General features: G+C 41.5%; 1 protein-coding gene across 1 annotated transcript in view; it reads left to right on the forward strand.

The window, feature by feature from the left end:
* CSE1L (chromosome segregation 1 like) overlaps window positions 1-13,716 on the forward strand; it is a 35,508-nt gene extending 21,792 nt beyond the window's left edge. The window contains exons 13-25 of the mRNA XM_055545238.1: window positions 412-496; window positions 1,576-1,637; window positions 3,893-4,029; window positions 5,134-5,237; window positions 6,919-7,016; window positions 8,215-8,365; window positions 8,511-8,719; window positions 9,093-9,190; window positions 9,295-9,380; window positions 9,932-10,013; window positions 11,236-11,382; window positions 12,245-12,476; window positions 13,143-13,716. Coding sequence (XP_055401213.1) covers window positions 412-496; window positions 1,576-1,637; window positions 3,893-4,029; window positions 5,134-5,237; window positions 6,919-7,016; window positions 8,215-8,365; window positions 8,511-8,719; window positions 9,093-9,190; window positions 9,295-9,380; window positions 9,932-10,013; window positions 11,236-11,382; window positions 12,245-12,476; window positions 13,143-13,232 — 1,581 coding nt within the window. The 3' untranslated portion in view covers window positions 13,233-13,716. The remainder of the gene's footprint in view (window positions 1-411; window positions 497-1,575; window positions 1,638-3,892; window positions 4,030-5,133; window positions 5,238-6,918; window positions 7,017-8,214; window positions 8,366-8,510; window positions 8,720-9,092; window positions 9,191-9,294; window positions 9,381-9,931; window positions 10,014-11,235; window positions 11,383-12,244; window positions 12,477-13,142) is intronic.
* The last annotated feature ends 5,410 nt before the right edge of the window (window positions 13,717-19,126 follow it).

A 19,126-nucleotide genomic window follows, 5' to 3' on the forward strand; every position in this document is an offset into this window, starting at 1 on the left:
TTTCCAAAACATAGTTGTCCTTTAGCACAGAAGTCAAAAAGAAGTGATAAATTTCTGGTTATATAGCCTACTCTGCTAGATAATGTGTTCTGATTAGAATTCATAGTCTCCAGAAATGACTTTATATTGATTTTTTAATTACATGTTTCTCATAGACCAAAGTATAGATGGTACACTTGTTTCTTTAGGTGAGACTCAGTATAGGAGACTTGCTAAGCTTAAGTTTAGCTGTTCTTTAATTTAGGGAAGTTTCTTTATTATCTTTTAAACCAGTCTTACTTTATATGTAAGCAGTTTATGTTTTGAAGTATTTATCTCCATCTTTAACCTGGTTTTCTAAAGCTGCCTAAATTTCCATTGTGGTAGATTTATACAGGTAGTTCATGTTACTGTTATGAATTTGTTTTTTAGCATGGGATTACACAAGCAAATGAGCTTGTAAACCTGACTGAGTTCTTCGTGAATCACATTCTCCCTGATTTAAAATCAGCCAATGGTGAGTTTTGTGAAATGTTTTTAATACAACTTACAGTGTACCTGTAATTCTTACGTGCACTGTTATTTTAAAGTACGAAATGAATGCTGTCGTGGCTGTGTCATTCATGATACTGAAAACAGTGGCTCCTATCCTTGCAGTTACTTCTGTCGGATAAAATTTCTAACGGGTGCCTTCGATCTTGCCCAGGTGAAATTAACTTTCCCTAAAGAAAATGTTGCTTATATAGAAGGAAAATAGAAACAAGTGAGACTGAATTGTCACTCAGCTTTGTTATCCTAATAATTTCACACTAGAAATCATACTTTGGTTTTTGTTTTCCTTCTCATTTAAAAAAAAAAAGAACTCTTGGGAATTCCCTGGCGGTCAAGTGGTTGGTAATCTGTGCTTCACTGCTGACGTCCTGGGTTCAGTATCTGGTCAGGGAATTAAGAGCTCACAACATGGCCAAAAATAAAATAAAACTTGAAAAAAAATGAACTCATAAAAATGGAAGTACGTTTAAAGCAGTTGAGACTAATAGATGCTCAGGATACTTGCATATGTTTATGAAAGTATGTTAATCAAGACAGACAGACATGTAAAGTTGTGGAGACTTAAAATCACTGCACAGCGGGCATAACAGAGGACTCCCTCGTCACCGTCACTTCAAGAGCTTTGACAACTGCCCAATACTCTGTCCCTTTCACTAGTCAGCCTGCTTCCCACTGCTCGTGTAAGCTCATCTGGAGAGGCCTGCTCCTGATTCAGAATAGCTTCGGTTCTGGGAAGAGATACCGTCATTATTTCCTGTGGCCCAAATCATTTTTGTTCAATTACATAAGTAACGTATGTTCCTTTGTAGTGAAAATTAAAGGTAAAGGTGAAAAAAATAGAATTATTCATAAACTTACCAGAATTAATAGTTGTGTGGTAGATCATTACATAATTAACTTGACATTATAAAACTTAAATATAACTTGACATTATATAATTACTTGACATTTGCTTCCCAGAACCATGTTTTTAAAATCTGATAATATTGTGACTGATTTGAGAGTAACAGTTAAATAACTGTGACTTTTTATTTCTTTTAATAGTAAATGAGTTTCCTGTTCTTAAAGCTGATGGCATCAAATACATTATGATTTTTAGGAATCAAGTAAGTAGCTTTTCATTTATATGTTACATGCCACTTACTCTCTTAAGAGCTTTATTGTATGCCAGCTTCGCTTCCCTTCTACTGTGCAGTCATATTTGATATCCACATCTAACAAAATTAACAATATCTCCTTAAGAACTTAGGATACTAGGCCATGATTAATTTTTCTCAGCTTCTCAAAAATACTGTTTACACATTGCTTATGGTTGATACGTCTCATGTCCCTTAGTTTACAACAGAGGGGTCCTTCTTCCCCTTTCCTACGCACCCTCCCCCCCTTTTTTTTTTTTTAAAGAAACCAGTCATTTATCTTGTAGAGTTTCTCATTCTACCTTTGGCTGATTGCATCCTCAGTGGTATAATTTACCCCTGTTCCTCTGTTCCCTGTATTTCTAATGTGAGGTTAAGAGTGAGATCACCTTTTTTGAGATATAGGTAACCTTAATATAGAATTCACCATTTTTAAATGTATACTTGTGTAGTTTTTTAATATGTTTATTCTTTTGTACAACCAACATTACTGCCTCATAGGTTAATTAATTACCAGTAGGGAAAACGGGATACATGTTTGTGTGTTTTTCCCCTTTATAAGTTCAGAGTAGTGAGTTTGATGCCTTACCAACCTCCAGAGGACAAATGGAATTTATTTTTTGACTCTTTAGTGTCATCTTCCGGAGAAGGCACTGGCAGCCCACTCCAGTACTCTTGCCTGGAAAATTCCATGGATGGAGGAGCCTGGTGGGCTGCAGTCCATGGGGTCGCTAAGAGTCGGACACGACTGAGCGACTTCACTTTCACTTTTCACTTTCATGCATTGGAGAAGGAAATGGCAACCCACTCCAGTGTTCTTGCCTGGAGAGTCCCAGGGACGGGGGAGCCTGGTGGGCTGCCGTCCATGGGGTCGCACAGAGTCGGGCACGACTGAAGCGACTTAGCAGCAGCAGTGTCATCTTTGGCCAGTAGGGGCCCCATTATGTAGGGTTTCGTTTCTTCTTTTTTTTTTTAATTGGAGGATAATTGCTTTATAGTATTGTATTGGTTTCTGCTGTACATCAGCATAAATCAGCCATAGGTATACATACGTCCTGTGTCGTCTTGACATAAATTTAGTAACTTTTTAGCAGCTTCTTTTCTTTCATATATGACAATATTTCAGGTTCATTTTGTATATTTCCTGTCCCAGACCTGAGTTTGCTACCCTTAAAGGTGGGAAATGTTATTTAGAGACCATAATCTAGATGCTGGGGAAACTGATTCTAGGCTTTTTCATGAAGATAGCCGGGAAATAAGTAAAACCAATATTATCACCAAAGTAATACTGCTGAGTGCCGTTTGATTTCTTTGTGCATCTTATATCCTTAGCATATTATCCTATTGGATGGATAGTCAAGAAATAACTGTTTAAAACAACTTGAAATTATTCTGCATTTTTGCCACTAACTTGATAAATAATTAGATTCCTACTTTGTGGGGTTTTGTTTTTTGGCGGGAGGCCTGAGAAAGGTTACAGTCCATGCCTCCAGAGTCAGACGGGGTACATTCAGAAAGGTCTAGCTTTCCTCCCCATTCCTTCTCTCTTCCTGAAGGTAACCATTTTTTACTAAGTTTTGGTTTATGTTTCCATTATTTAATTTTGAAAATATAACCTAAAATTGTCCTATATCTGTTTATATATTTCCTGCTCTCCTACACAGAAGAGAGTATGCTAAACACAGTTTTTCTCCGTTTTTTTCTTTTTTGGCTGTACCACATGGCTTGTGGGATCTTAGATATTCCAAAGTTTTAGAAGTTTTTAATGAAGAGTAGTATGCTTATGTTTATGCCTCCCCTGTCCGCTTTGTTTTTTGAAGAAGAGAAGTGAGGCACAAAGAGTTTGAGTGATTTTTCTAAGAAACTTCCTGTGGGAAGTATAGTTCCTAAGAGGAGTTAAATCAGTCTGCTTCTCCATGATTTTTTTTTTTTACCCTTAAGTCATAGTTTCATGCTCAGAGCAAGAGAATTGGTTGGAAAAGTGAATGAGTTGAACCATTGCGTGGAGGAAGAAGTTTTGATTTCTCACCCATATCGTATCATCTCCATTATAATAGTAGCTGGAAATTAGAATCAGATTCTGATTTCTAAAATTAGGTTCTTACTTTTTAGATAAAGTCAGCAAAGCACTCTCTTCCAGTTGGCTTTTACTCAAAGATGGCATCAGTAAGTTATGGCATATATTGTTGGCATATATATGGCATATATATTGTTGTTTTTTTCAGGTACCAAAAGAGCATCTTTTAGTCTCTATTCCCCTCTTAATCAATCATCTTCAGGCTGAAAGCATTGTTGTTCATACTTACGCAGCACATGCTCTTGAGAGACTGTTTACTATGAGAGGGCCTAACAGCGCCACTCTGTAAGTATTTGATGTGTATATTTTTTCATCTTGGGGTGTAGACCATCGGTACCGGTTAGAGATAGCTCAGTGTATTCATAATTTCATTAGAAGTTAGAAAAATAAATGTGAATATTTCACTCATTTATACTATGTTTCATTCCAAAAGGATTTGAGACTGCATGCCAGAGTAGCTGTGTTATGACAGTAAAGTTAAGTGGAGGCGATTGGAGCAAAGGAAAATAACTGGGGTGTGAGGTTAATAAAGAGAGGTTTGTCAGAGGATCCTGTATAGTAAAGAAAGTCAGGAGTTTTATGTGGAATCCTCTAGCAGCCAAGGCAAAGAGAGAAATGTGGTGAGTTAAATGTCCATAATGTCTATGAGATTAAAATTAAAATGGTTATTCAGAAGGCATCTCAGAAGTAGACCTCGGTTAAGGGAATCCTGTGTAGTACCCCTTTGACCTGGCTGTTCTTGTCATCTTACTTAGTGCTGAGACAAGAGACAGCTGAGTGAAAGTAATTCTCTGGGGTTCGAGGTAGTGGCTCTTGAGGCCTATTCCAAGGATAAAAAGAAGGGGGGATTGGATGGTCTGCGTTCCTTTCAGGCCTTTCTTCAACAGTGTTATTTCTTGAGAACTGAGATGGAAAGCATTCTGGGTTCTTTTCTTCATCAAGAACTTGAATTCCAGATATACTCAGTGGCTAGTTAAGGGTTAAAAGGTTATCCTTTGAGGTAAGTTAAGACAGTACTGTCTTCAGGCTCAGAATTTATGCAGAAAAGAGTTCTGAACTTGCTCCACCCCCTGAAAAGCTAGATGATTGAGAGTCCAAGTTCCATTCTCAACATTGACAAGTGTAAACTAGTTATGGCCTCAGCAGTTTAGACAGTGTTGAGTTTGCCTTGTTTGGGGTTTGTTTAATTGTGTTTGGTCTCAGACATGCCTTCTTAGGAACTTAACATGAGCATATATAAAAGAAACCTTTTCATAAGTTGTGTGCCAGTTGTCTGTGGTGGGAGATGGCTCGCTTTATGCCAAGAAGTGTGATTCCGTAGTTGCCAAGGGTATTCCAGAGTGACCGTCAAGAGTTGGTGGTGACTGAAAGCTGTTTTTTCATCTATAGTTTTACAGCTGCAGAAATCGCACCGTTTGTTGAGATTCTGCTAACAAACCTTTTCAAAGCTCTCACACTTCCTGGCTCTTCAGAAAATGAATATATTATGAAAGGTAGGCCATTTCCCTGGTATACAGACTCTAAGTATCTAATCTTGTAGACTGCAGGGGTGGTCAACACTGAGTTGTAGTTCAGGTTATATTGAGAATTTGATAGGTTTAGATATTTTTAAGTGAAAAATACTACTGTTAACAGTGTTTTCAGAGAAAGGTTTACCCTAAATTGATACAGAACTCCTCTTATTAAAGAAAAGGTATCAAACTCTTTTTTTCTTTTCCTCGACTGACATTCTCGAGGGCAGAGATGAGCTGGGACTACATTTATTGACAGCATGCTCTGCTAGGTCTGGGTGTGAAACCTGGGTGTGTCTGATGGACCCCACACAGATCTGCCTTCATAGACCGCACTGCCGAGGAAGCAGGCAGCTAGCTGTAGGCATCTGTGCTGTGTTAGGGGAGTGTCTTAGTAACAGTTCTGGGACATTCCAAGAGTCCAGCACAGTTTATATGACACAAAGGAAATGTTCTGGAGAAGGAAATGGCAACCCACTCCAGTATTCTTGCCTAGGGAATCCCGTGGACAGAGGAGCCTGGTGGGCTCCTGTCCATAGGATCACACAGAGGCAGACAGGACTGAAGCGATTGAGCAGCAGCAGCAGGAAATGCTTTTTGAAGAAACTGTTCCCGGTGCCTCTGGCTTGGTTGGTCAGAACCCTTAGGTGGATGGGTGGGTGTGTGTGCATGTGTTTCTGTTTGTAAGTGTGTATCTAGGTGTATTTGTGTTTTCAGCACTGTATTTCTCCCTACAGTGATGTGTAACTACTGTTGTTTAATATCCATTTTTTTGAGGCAGCCAACTGCTCCATGGCCTTCATTGCTGTGTTCCTAGGGTGTGCAGGAGCATGTATGTAGTATGTAGCAGCTTCCCAGTAAAGACTGTTGCGTGAGTGAATGCAGGGATTCTGTGCCAGCCCAGTGGAGGGACGCTGATCCATCCTGTAACCTCAGCTTTCTAGCAAGTGGTATCTAAGCTGAGCTGCAGGATAGGGAGCACTTAGCTACTTGGAGGGTGAGCCTTGGGCATCACAGCAAAGTTGAGGAGGAAAGAGGATAGCTTTCTGTTCTGTGCGCCTGCCATATCATAGATGCTCTACTTAGTAAACGTCTATTCCATTTGTGTAGAAAGAGCCATCATATAGTTTTAGCCTAATGTATTTATCTCCGCTGCCCAGTGTGTTTTGGGTGTCTGTTAATGAACAGTTAATTTCACAACATGGACCTTCTATCTCTTGATGTGTATTTCTGGATTTTTCTCAGGCTCTTAGTCTCTCTTTTGTGGGAAGATGGGCAGGTGGCGTTATGTTTCAGCTTGTGGTGGGCTGTGATATTACCAGTAGACTGCGGGTAAAATTCCGCCCCTGATTGCTGATGGAGGAAGCTCCCTCCCCACTACTGCTCCGTGTCCACCTCCTGTTTCACTCGCCGCCTCTCTACCTGCCCCTTTAGTCACTTCTGTATTTCTTACAGTCCCTTAAACCTTCTGGAAATAACATAAATACATTTTATTGTCGGATTTTAAAAGGAAGGGAAATTTTAGATTATTTTTAAATGTATCTGAGGGTTGTTTCAGAGTCTTAAAATTTTATTTTATGAATCAGAAGACTTTTTTCTCCCCCTAACAAGTGTTATTCTGAGGTTTAACTAAACTGTTTATTTCTGCTCTTATATTTTACAGCTATCATGAGAAGTTTTTCCCTCCTACAGGAAGCCATAATCCCCTACATCCCTACTCTCATCACTCAGCTCACACAGAAGCTATTAGCTGTTAGTAAGGTAACAGAGCCAGTTTTGAAAGTGCGGTTGCTTTTTAACCTAAATGCTTCAAACTGTTTGAGCCTCAGAACTCCTTGGCAATCAGTCGGACAGGGAAAGATCTATGAATTCTTCCTGACCAGCAGTTAATATATGATTCTGAAAGTGTGGGGTGACATAGATTGGAGACATGGCAGCAGTCACCTTTAAGTGTAAGCTCGGAAACTTTAAAATGTTTTATTCTCACTTTAAAAAGTAACGTGTTCATTAAAGAGAATTGAGAAAGTACAAACAATCTGAAATAATCTTAGATGAAAGAAGTGGGCTTTGCCCCAAATGGACACAAAAGAGGCTATTCAGATTAATGTCCTTTTGTGTCTCTTCTTTCTGACTCATTTCCCCAAAAATAAAGTTTACTCCTTCTTTGGTCAAAAATGTTACAGATATTTTGATCTGTATTTAAATATAAATACCAAGTTTTAGAAAAGAAAAGTTGGTTTAAAGCCAATAAAATTCATGTGTTATTGTTAATTATTCTATTAAAAGTCCTAGGAAGTATAAGGGAGACTTTGAGAATAGTGATCATTTTTCCACTGAATCCTGGGTAAGCCTCTAGGGCCTACCTGGGTTTTGGGGAATTGAAAGAAAAGAGACGTAAGGTCTCTCCACTTGGACCTGGCCTGGGCTCCACGCTCATCTTCAGTTCCTCGGCTTCCTGTGGCACCCTTCAAAGGGTTGTGGTTGAAAGAGAAAATTGAAAACCGCTGGTTTGAAGGATTGCTACTGCAGGTGCAGGCACACTGAGGCCTGCAGAGGTGAAGAGTTGCCTGAGGTCCCACAGCAGGCCGGAGGCAGGGTGGGGCCCCGCACGTCCCTGTCCGTCGCCTCCGTCACCGTTACAGTGACGGCTCGGGGGGCACTCGGGCGTGAGAAAGCTCCTTACAAACGCTGGGGGCTGAGGTTCGTGCAGTCACCTTCCGGTGCCTCTGAAGTATTTTTCATAAGTAGACATTTGCCCATTAAAAATAAAGTCCACACTGGCATTAGTATTACTATGTCATGTTCTGAATTTTCAAGTCACTATAAAATTTTAACGTCTAGGCTTTTTCGTATAATTGGTGTTTTTTTTCTTAATAGTGTTTTCAGTAAGGTTAAATGTATTTTAGGTAGTGAATTAGATGATTAGACATAAGCTTTTTCTTTTTTTTTTAAATTTCAGAACCCAAGCAAACCTCACTTTAATCACTATATGTTTGAGGCAATATGTTTATCCATAAGAATAACTTGCAAGTCTAACCCTGCTGCTGTTGTAAATTTTGAGGAGGCTTTGTTTCTGGTGTTTACTGAAATTTTACAAAATGATGTACAAGGTAAGTGAAGAAAGTTATTTTCTTTCTGGTTGATTAAAAATTATTCAAGTGATTATAAAATGCAGTCTGCCTAAGAGATATGTGTCTTTTGTGTCAGAGCCATTAATTCTGAAGCTGAAAGCTCTGTTTTTACTTCTATCAACAGAATTTATTCCGTATGTCTTTCAAGTGATGTCTTTGCTTCTGGAAACACACAAAAATGACATCCCATCATCCTACATGGCCTTATTTCCTCATCTCCTTCAGCCAGTGCTTTGGGAAAGAACAGGAAATATTCCTGCTCTAGTGAGGCTTCTTCAGGCATTCTTAGAACGAGGTTCAAATACAATAGCAAGTGCTGCAGCTGACAAAATTGTGAGTCAGATTTATTTTGATACAACTAATTTTTAAGATAACTGGGAAACTAGAGATGGCAGATTCTTTTTAATTTTTTAAAAATTTCTTAAAATGAACGTACTATAAGGGGAATTAATTAGTAGAAAATGTTAACATACATTTTGTTAGAACTAGGTATCCTTTAGTTATTTATCTCTTTGGTAGAAACTTAACATTGTGGGCTTATTATTTGGGATCTTTCCCCCCTCTATACTTCAGAAGACAAACGGAGAAAATGCTATTTAGATAATTACAGCATGCACTCTTTTCCAAAACAGATCACCTGTTTTACTTTTAGAAAAATTAATCCTTGCCTCTTTAACTAATTATTATTTAATCTAATTTGTTGTAGCCTGGGTTACTAGGTGTCTTCCAGAAGCTGATTGCATCCAAAGCCAATGACCACCAAGGTTTTTATCTCCTAAATAGTATAATAGAGCACATGCCCCCGTGAGTATTGAATACAGCTTCATTGTACGTTTAATTGAGGATTCTGTTCAGGACTCAGAAAAATGCTGGATTTATTTTGGTGCTTTTTTTCTTCAATTCTTTAGTGAGTCAGTTGACCAATACAGAAAGCAAATCTTCATTCTTCTATTCCAAAGACTTCAGAATTCCAAAACAACAAAGTTTATCAAGAGTAAGTGAAGTCATTTAAGTTTTCCTACAGAAATTTTTTAATCATTTATAAATTTTATATATAAAATATTTTAAGATGCTTCTATTCTCTAAACAAAATCATTTTCAATATACTATGCTCCAAAGGTTAGTTTCTAAGTTTAAACATCACAATATTTTTAATAGAAAAATCATAAAGAAATATAAATCAGAGAGAGACCATATGTAAACCTTTTGTCCCTGGTGGCTTAGATGGTAAAGAATCCACCTGCAAATGCAGGAGGTGTGGGTTCGATGCCTTGATCAGGAAGATCCCCTGAAAAAGGAAATGGCAACCCACAGCAGTATTCTTGCCTGGGAAATCCATGGAGGAGCCTGGTGGGCTATATACAGTCCATGGGGGCGCAGAGTCAGACATGACTGAGCAACTAATGCTAAGTTGTATTAAAAGGCCAGTATTGGGGGCGGTGGGGGGGAAGGCCAGTATTGATGCCAAACTCTTTGTCAGACTTTGACTAAACTGTTTATTTGATGCAGTCCTCTGTATTGATACTCTGCATCTCCTGTCGACAGGTTTCTTGGTCTTTATTAATTTGTACTGTATAAAATACGGGCCGCTAGCGCTGCAGGAAATATTCGATGGGATACAACCAAAGTAAGTCTGCTTCTATTATTTATCATCCTGTTTTTAAAAACAAAACATCTGACCTCTCAGTCTCTGTTTTATAGATGACTGTATAGTTCTTGATGCAGTGATAGTATCTTTGTGGTTTCCAAAATATTCTTGGGGTGGCGGGGACGGTGGTTGGGCTGTAAAGAGGAAAATACCTGCACACATTTTTCTAATTCCTAAAGGTCCCTGCCCTTACCCGCTGTACTCTTTACAGCCAGGGCTCTATGTTGTGTTAGATGTCTGACCTGTCTCCAGGAGCCTCCCTCTGTTAAGGCCAACAGTGGTTTTTCAAGTGAGAATAGTTTGGATTAGTGAAATTTTGCTCTTGACTTAGTATATATGCATTAAGAATACAGTTAAGCAGCATTACCCATTTACTAGGGAAGGAAGGCAGTAAAGTAATGATAGAGAATGACTTCTTGGAGAAAAACTTTATAGATATCTGTAGTAAATCAAAAATAATTCCTGATTGAAATGTGAAAAATAAATTAACCTGAGAAGTACCAGAAAATATGTTTTCTAGCTATAGGAAGTCATGAAGAAAGGAGCAGGTTGACTCAGTGCTCGTGGCGCCTAAATTAGCATGGTCTTTCCGCAGAGCAAAAAATACGCACTTGTCCAGAGATCAGAATGTCCACGTGCCTTGGTATTTACCATTTCCACTTCAAAGAATTTAATAAGATAAATTCTTAATCACAGAAGTATATAAACTTAAGAATTTTATACCATGTAGAATTATGGAAAACTTTAATTCCAGGATGTTTACAACAATATTGATTAGCCAAATCATTTTTTTAAAAGACAGCCTTTATGTAAGCATAGAAAGTTGGAAAGTTTATAATCCAAAAATGTTAAAACTGGTCATTGCTGGATGGTGAGGTGATAGTGATTCTTTTTTCTTCTTGCTTATCTGTGCTCTGATTGTTAGTTTTTTAAAGATTTCTTGAGTAATTAAAAAAAACATGCAAGACCAAAAAATGGCTCTAAAGAATTTCCTTGAGCCTGGCTTAAGGTGGCGTATTCACAAAAGATGGTGACAGGTGGTCAGAGTGGCGGTTTGATTTTTTAGGTCTCTTTCTTTCTGTTGACCAAAATTAGCAGCCTTTTTTGGTATTTTATTATATTCCTAAGGAGTCACTGAGTGTAAATAAGTTAGACTACTGTAATTAAATATTGAGTGAATTTGTTTTGCTTTAATTAACAGAATGTTTGGAATGGTTTTGGAAAAAATCATTATTCCTGAAATTCAGAAAGTATCTGGAAATGTAGAGAAAAAGATTTGTGCTGTTGGGATAACCAAATTACTAACAGAATGTCCCCCAATGATGGACACAGAGTACACCAAACTGTGGTAAGTACTCCATTCTGGAGTTTAGGGAAATTAGTTTCCTTCCCCTATCATGGCAAAATTAACCAAGCTTATTCTCTTGGGGGCCAAGAGAATGGGTTTTGACCTCAGCCTCCTCTGTAGCTACCATCAAATCCAAGACATGACTTGTGGATTCTTCGGGGCCTGGAAAGATTTTGTTTCCTGATTATTTTTATTTCTTTTGGCCATGCTTAGCAGCATGTAAGATCCTAGTTCCCCCAACCAGCGATCAAAATTGTGCCCCCTGTGGTGGAAGCGCAGAGTTTTAACCACTGGACCACCAGGGAAGTTTGTGGGGGAATTCATGGACCCCTTAGAGAGACTGCCGAGAGTGCCTGGTCTAGGTGATCGCTAAGGCTTTTACACAGTCACTCCATTAAACTGGCCTAAGTCTTTAGAAGGAGACACTGAACAGGCAGAAAATCTTACATGTGTGCTTGATGTTGGGCTCCATGACAACCTAGCTTTCTTGACCTCTTGCCTCTCCCTTACGGTTTCAGTCAGGCAGCCTCTTCCATCAAATGATCTGACAACTGGAAGCTTATTTCTTCTAACTTAAAACCATTGAATCTCAATTTGACTTCACACACATGGCCTCCTAAGTAGCCTGGGTCACACAGCCAGCACAGAGTTCTGGGCAAAGGACATCAGCATGCTGTGGCCCAAAGAATTGAAGAATGCTTTCCAGCTAGACAAAATCACTGGTGTCCATCTTAATCTCAAGGATCCCTTACTCCTCCTGAGACCACGCGTCTATAGTTTTGTGTCTCTGAAGACATTGCTCCTTTATTAATAATTTAAATCTTCTAAGAGCTTACTTAAATCTTGTCATCTTCCAATCCAGGACTCCTTTATTACAGTCTCTGATTGGCCTATTCGAGTTACCCGAGGATGATACCATTCCTGACGAAGAACATTTTATTGATATAGAAGATACCCCAGGATACCAAACTGCCTTCTCACAGTTGGCATTTGCTGGGAAAAAGGAGCACGACCCTGTTGGTCAGATGGTGAACAACCCCAAAATTCACCTGGCTCAGTCGCTGCACAAGCTGTCCACTGCCTGTCCAGGAAGGGTATGTGTCTCTGTTACCTCGGAGAACTCGAGTCTTCTCTGAATCACTCTGATTGGTTCCCAGGCCCCCGTGGGACGGCGCTGAGGGTAGCTGCTCTGGCGCCTGTCTTCCTTGCTCAGCACAGTCACCCGCAGGCAGTTGCATTCAAGGTCTCTTTAAGTGATAGACTCTTTTTTTCCTTTATGATGATGTTCAAGTGACTTTAGGAGTCAAGACAAAATGGAGGATAAAACCCTTGACTAGAAATGTATTTATTTCCCAGAATGAAATAATCCTTCCATTTTTAAAATGGAGGTATTGTTTTTAAGTGCAACATATTCAGAAATAACGAACCATAGAGTAAATCTAATAATGGCTTTATATTGCATTAGCCAGAAACAGTCTTAGAAATTTTGTCAGAAAATCTATATTTTTGATTGTTTTATTATGGAAAATTTAGAACATAACTTAGAAACTGTAATAAATACTTATATTTATTACAGACCTTTACTAAGTAATTGGAGAGCAAGCCTTAGGCATCAGGTATTCACCATGAGTACTTCATTAGGTTTCGGTAACCAACGGGACATGATTTAAGCAACCATAACACCACTACCACACTGAACAATAGAACAGTCATTCCTGTGGGTCCACGTTTTAGACCTGTCATCTGTTTCCCATCTGTAGGTCCCCTCAATGGTGAGCACCAGCCTCAATGCAGAAGCGCTCCAGTATCTCCAGGGGTACCTTCAGGCGGCTAGTGTGACGCTGCTTTGAACTGCCTTTTTTGAATTGGCTTAGTCCAGAATGGTTTCTGAGGACATCATGTAGACATCTGAGCACAGCTGCATTAAAACAAAACGTGTTCGTTTTGAACTTGTCTATTAAATGTTGTTTTAAGCTGAACCTTGAGCAGATTAGTTTGTGTGATCATAAATATAAGTGAGTGACTTTTTCAGTTTGCAGCTACAAAGACAAGTACTACTACTAGCTTAGTGTATGACATTGATTCGAGCATTTGCACTGTTTTGGCAATTCTAGAGTTTTGACGGACACTGACTGTGGAGACATGTTTTCTGTTACCAAGTCCTTTTGTTTCGAGGCTGCTGCCGTTCGTGTTTGTCCTGTCCTTTGTGGTTTTGTCCGTTTCCTTAAGCTTTTACTGGAAATGTGAATAAGCAAAGAAATCACTTGTGTAACTTGCCAAGAAATGCACATTTCATAGTTTTAAATCTGTAATGAGCAATAAAAAAGAAAAAGCCCTAAAATATGTATCTAAGAACATCTTAAGGACAGGTTTTTGGTGCTGATATTTTTATAATGAAGAATTGCTTTAAGTTTTTCCTCTCCTGGACTCCATAAAATCCTAATTTCTAAACAATTCCAATTCAGATTACCTAGTGTTTTTTTAAGAAGGGAAAGGGAACCATCACTCTAGGTTTGCGGCTTGTGTGTTAGAACTTGCAGTTAGCACGGGTCCTGGGTGGCACCGTGAACTGTGGGAAATGGTTTCCTCTGAATTGGGAAGAAATGCTCGGCCTGGCTTCATAAGGCTGGTGGACTGCTTTAGCTGGTGCAGGCGTTTGCTCCCGTTTCAGTGTCTTCTCTGCAGATCAGAGGCTCCTTGGAACTTTTTGAACCATGGCATCCATCTTGGCAAAGGCTGCCAGCCCGGCTCCTCGCTGGACAGAGTCCAGGGTTCCGTGGCCTCTGTCTTTAGAGGATAAAGAATCAGACTATCGACGTGGGGAGGTGCAGTTTTTACAGAGGATGTGGGGATTGTCTGTTTAGTGCAGTGAGACCGAAATCTGATTCTGTACAGATTATGTGGTGTTTTTTTTCCCACCTGACTTGAATGCTTTATTTTCTTCATGTTGGTTTTGTTGTGTTGCTTGAGAGATTTCCAGTTTACTCTAGTGTACTCATACCTACCAACCTAATAATTATTTTTGATTTGAATAGTAATGGAAGCATTAAATCATATTTACTATGTGGCTTAAGTCGTCACTGGCAGATGAATATTGAGATAGCACTGAGATGTTTTTGAACTATGAACATGATCTGATACGGGTGAAACGTCTGGAATGGCAAACAGTTGGTGCTGCTTTGGTGCTCGGCGGAGCTCTGGTCCTGAGCTTGCTAAAGCTGCTGGGTAACAGCTGAGGGGGGCAGGCAGGCCACTGTTCGGGAGGACCCTGGGCTCAGCATCCTCATCAGTCTTCTGAGTTCGAGTTCTGAATTTTTTCCTTCTTCGGTTAAAACGAATGAGAAACCATTTCACTTTGTAACTGCACCTCTTAAAATAGTTTCTGAACAGGAAGGCTGGTTACTTGCATTCTTTTACTCGAGCATAATTCATGAATATTTTGTTAAATTTTTTTTTAATGTTTAAAATTGAGATTTCCTACTGCATCCAAGAAAGTTTTTGTATCTATCTTATAAAGAGTTTAAAGATGGGAGGCTGGAGTTGCTATGGTGTGTTTTCAAGACGTCTCAGTGACTGTTCCTCGGTGGGGCCAGCTGTGTGTGTGTATGACGAGCTGGGTTCATACTTTGGGATCAGGCCAACCTGGGTTTAAATCACATGTCTGCCACTGAGGCCTTGACCTCCACGGTTCTATTTCCTCTTCTGAAAAAGGAGAATACCACTACTTACCGTCAGGATGGTTTTAACAAAACATTGAAGTACTTAGGAGAACCTGTGGAGGACAAATAAGTACCAAGCTGTTGGTTGAGTTGTTTAGGCCGGGGTGTGGACGTGCCTGGGAGGCGGTGTTTGCCTGCATAGCAGCCCCGTAGACGGGAAGACGGGGCGTCCCGGCCCAGGCAAGGCCCTGTCGCAGGACGGTTCTAGACACGGGGCCATTGTCACTGCAGAGCCCTTCGTTAGAGTCTCCTGCTGGACCCGTTGATCCTCCCTGCTGTTTGTATCTTTCTTTTATAAATGTTTTCCTTGTAGCAAATACAGGAAAATATTTTAACAATTAAAAATCATTCATATTCCTATACCTTCAAGCATTTTTATTCTCTTTCTAAGCAAAGTTTAGATCATTCTGCAAATAAAATTTTATATGCTTTTTAGAAAAACCTTTTACCATTTAAAACATTTACTTGGCAAATAAAATTTTCAGTGGTTGTAGTTTTATCATTTGGATATATCAGTCCCAAATGATATAATCATTGTTAGGTATGTAGAGTTTTTACTTTATAAATCTTGAAGTAGACAACCTTTTAGGTCAATCTTCATCTCTTTTTTTCCTGAAGGTGGAATTATTGGGCCAGTTACCCTGTGGGAAAAGCTGTGCCAATTTCTGTCACACGTCCCTACCCACACTGGGCATTACTTCATTATTTGTGGGGCACAATGGATCTGGCATTCAGTCAGAATATTAGCTGCATGTGGTAAAAGTCTAATAATAAATAGGGCATCTAGCTCAGCTGGTAAAGAATCTGCCTGCAGTGTGGGAGACCTGGGTTGGGAAGATACCCTGGAGGGCATGGCAGCCCACCCCAGGATTCTTGCCTGGAGAATCTCATGGACCAGAGGAGCCTAGCGGGCTACAGTCCGGGGTCGCAAAGAGGCGGACACAACTGAGCGACTGAGATGCAGCTGAGCGGTGCGTCTCTGCCCTCCCAGAGGCAACACCTTTCAACTCACACTGCCTGTAATTCTTAAATCTTTAGTTTAATTATCAACCATAAGGCCTCATGCTTCCCTGCTGTGACAGATGAGAACTTAGCTCACACCACTACTTCCAGCCTACACTTTGTAGTTCTCCTCTCTCTAGTAGTCCTAACTCTCGTCCCCATCAGCTGTGGCCTTCATCTCTGTATTGTCCTCTGGATTGATGTCTCCCTACCCTCCACCTCTGACTTCGTTTTCACACTGTTAACAGCAGCTCGCATTTCATCCTGCACAGTAGCCCTTTTCTGTGCTTCGTCTGTAGGTCTCTTAAAAGGTAAAAATGGATAATCAGTAAGTGAACTATTAAAACGGTATAAATAGTATTCAGAACTGGACTTGGCAGTGTGTAGAGATTGTTTTTTCCTCCCAAGGTCCAGTGTTTGTTTTCCCTCAAAAGAGGCCATTCTTAGAGTCAAGGTCAAATGGATTATTTTTCCTTCATATTCCATGAGTTGCTCAGAGCAAGCCATGCCCCATTTTATCTTGTGATATACTTGGATCCTGATGGGTTTTTATTAGCCTTCTTCATTCTGAGGGTTACATGGAATCCTTTCCACTCTTCTCTGAGATGTTCTTTGTACAACTCACTGGCTCTTGTGGGTCATGCAGGTTCTTTAAGTGAATTGCTAGGAGTTCCAGTTGCGCCTCCTTCATCCAGTGTCTCATGGAAACTTGAGAAGCAGGTGTGAGGCTTTGGTCTGAGAGGCCACACAGCTGGCTGGCACTGGGACTGAAACCCAGGCAGCATGGTTTCTGGAGCTCAGGACTTGGCCGCTATGCCGTGGCTCCACAAAGGTTAGAAACAAGGCTTCCCAGGTGGTGCTAGTGGTAAAGAACTCACATGCCAATGCAGGAGACATAAGAGACGCAGATTTGATCCCTGGGTTGGGAAGACACCCTGGAAGGGACGTGGCAACCCACTCCTTGCCTGGAGAATCCCATGGACAGAGGAGCCTGGCGGGCTACATCCGTGGGTCACGGAGTAACATGACTAAAGCATTTTAGCACACGTGCAATCTGTTAATACAGGTGTGACTGCGAGGCAAACACCGGGAATGTTGTTGGCGGTCTCTCCCCTCTGTTTGGTTGTGATCTTTTCCTCCATTTCAGAAAACCTGAGTGTTGGCTCTGTAACCCAGCTCATTATTATTCCTTGCTCCCTGCTCCTTGGTTGAGAAACATGACCTACATGTGCAACAAGGCAAGATAGAGCTTTGGGTCCACCCTGGCGTATTCTTGGTAGGAGTATTGAAATCCAGTGAAAAGAATGTACAAGGCAGTTTCCTGTGGATCTTATGCGCTAAGAATGCAGTAATAGACGAATACGCTGCCCCTGGGCAGGCAGCCGCCCTCAGCCACCCACCCTTCTCTGGGGTTGCTGTGTGACAGGAGACTTTTTTAAAAGTTAGGAAAGTCTACTTTCTCCCTCACAGTGGATGATGTGAGAGCAAAACGTGGCAACATGGAAGGAAGAGCAGAGCAGCCACTGTAGGCAGGGAGAAGCTGCTCAGACCTGACGTGAGAGGGAGGAGGACTGGAGAGGTGGGGAGCGAAAGGAGGGGTTTACCTTGTGTTGGGAAGAGGGTCCGGCTCCTTGCAAGCAGTTGAGTCAACCCTTCCGAATCTAGAGAGGGAAATGCTGCTCCAGGAAGCTGGGTTTCTCAGGAGATGTCCCCTAAGGAGACAGATCCTAAAGGGTCTCCAGGTGGGTCCGCAGAGCAGCGGGGAGGAACCTCGCTCCCACCAGGTCCCGCCACTCAAGAAAGCAGAGCTGGGTGTCCTCGGAAGGCCGACAGTCCTGCTGAGCCGTGGCTGAGCTGAGGCCAGCCCCACTGTCGTGACTGTAGGTCTCAGGCTGGAAGAAGTCCCTGCAGAGAAACCTTCCCAACAAGAGCCGGGGGTGAGGGCTGGGGACGACAGACGAAGGAAGTCAACTGCCGCAGACTGAACATTCCACACCCCCGTCCTAACAGGCAGCTGAGAACACTGCCTCCAGTCGCTGGGACAGTGGCCTGCAGAGCCCCCAACAGTGAGGCCAAAGTCGTCTTTCCTGTTTAGTCAAAGGTACCACGTCGTGCCATAATTTGCAGAATTTGGGGGTGCCGTCCAAAGAACCATCCATCATTTAGAGTTGTGTTTTGTATCAGAATAAAAATCACTAGCAATGTCATGGTCTTGCTGCTCAGGACGCTAGTTCTAGAAGTACATGTACAATACCTGGGATCTTATTAGAAACGCGTTCTCGAACCCAGACCTACTGCGACAGAACCTCTGAGAAGGGCGCCCAGCAGCCTCAACACAAGTCTCCCCGGGGAGTGGATGCTCGTGCTCAAGCAGCTGAACAAGGATTGGATGAAGTAAAAGTGAATCGGAAAGGCAAGTGGGCATGGCAAAAGCTGTGAACACGGTCAGTCTCAACGTTTTATGGGCTCGAAAGGGAGAAGGGATCGTACTTCAAAGATACGGAATGAGCGGCTTCAGTTTTGCATAAAGGGTGGCAGACATCACAGCTGTGGCCGACAGAGCCACAAGCCTCAGGGTCTCTTCCAGAAGTCATCCATTCTCTCCCACCGAGCTGAAACGGACAGGAACTCATGCTTTCATGGCCCTGTTTCTTGGGAGAGTCTCAGGAGTAAACGAGGGTCTGCGTCCCTGAGAGGAGAGCCCTGAGCACAGGACAGGAGGACAGAATGAGGGCGTGCCTCAGCCCCCGAGAGGGGGGACTGTACGAAACGGCACCAGCGCCTGGGCTGCAGAACAGTGGAAGGTGCTGACTAAGCAGTACCAGCTCTGCACACTGGGGAGCTGCTTCCGGGCCAGCGTCCACCTGTTAAAACATCTGGGCCCTTCACCAGGTGATCTAGTTACAGGCGCTCTTCACAGCACAGAAGACGTGGCCACACAGAACCACCATCTCCCAGGCTGTCCCGCCTCCGGGGCCTCGGGAGAACGCTGCCTGGCTGCGGGGAGCGATGACAAACCACTG

This window comes from Bubalus kerabau, chromosome 13 (genome assembly GCF_029407905.1).
Source record: "Bubalus kerabau isolate K-KA32 ecotype Philippines breed swamp buffalo chromosome 13, PCC_UOA_SB_1v2, whole genome shotgun sequence".
NCBI classification, from domain to species: Eukaryota; Metazoa; Chordata; class Mammalia; order Artiodactyla; family Bovidae; genus Bubalus; species Bubalus kerabau.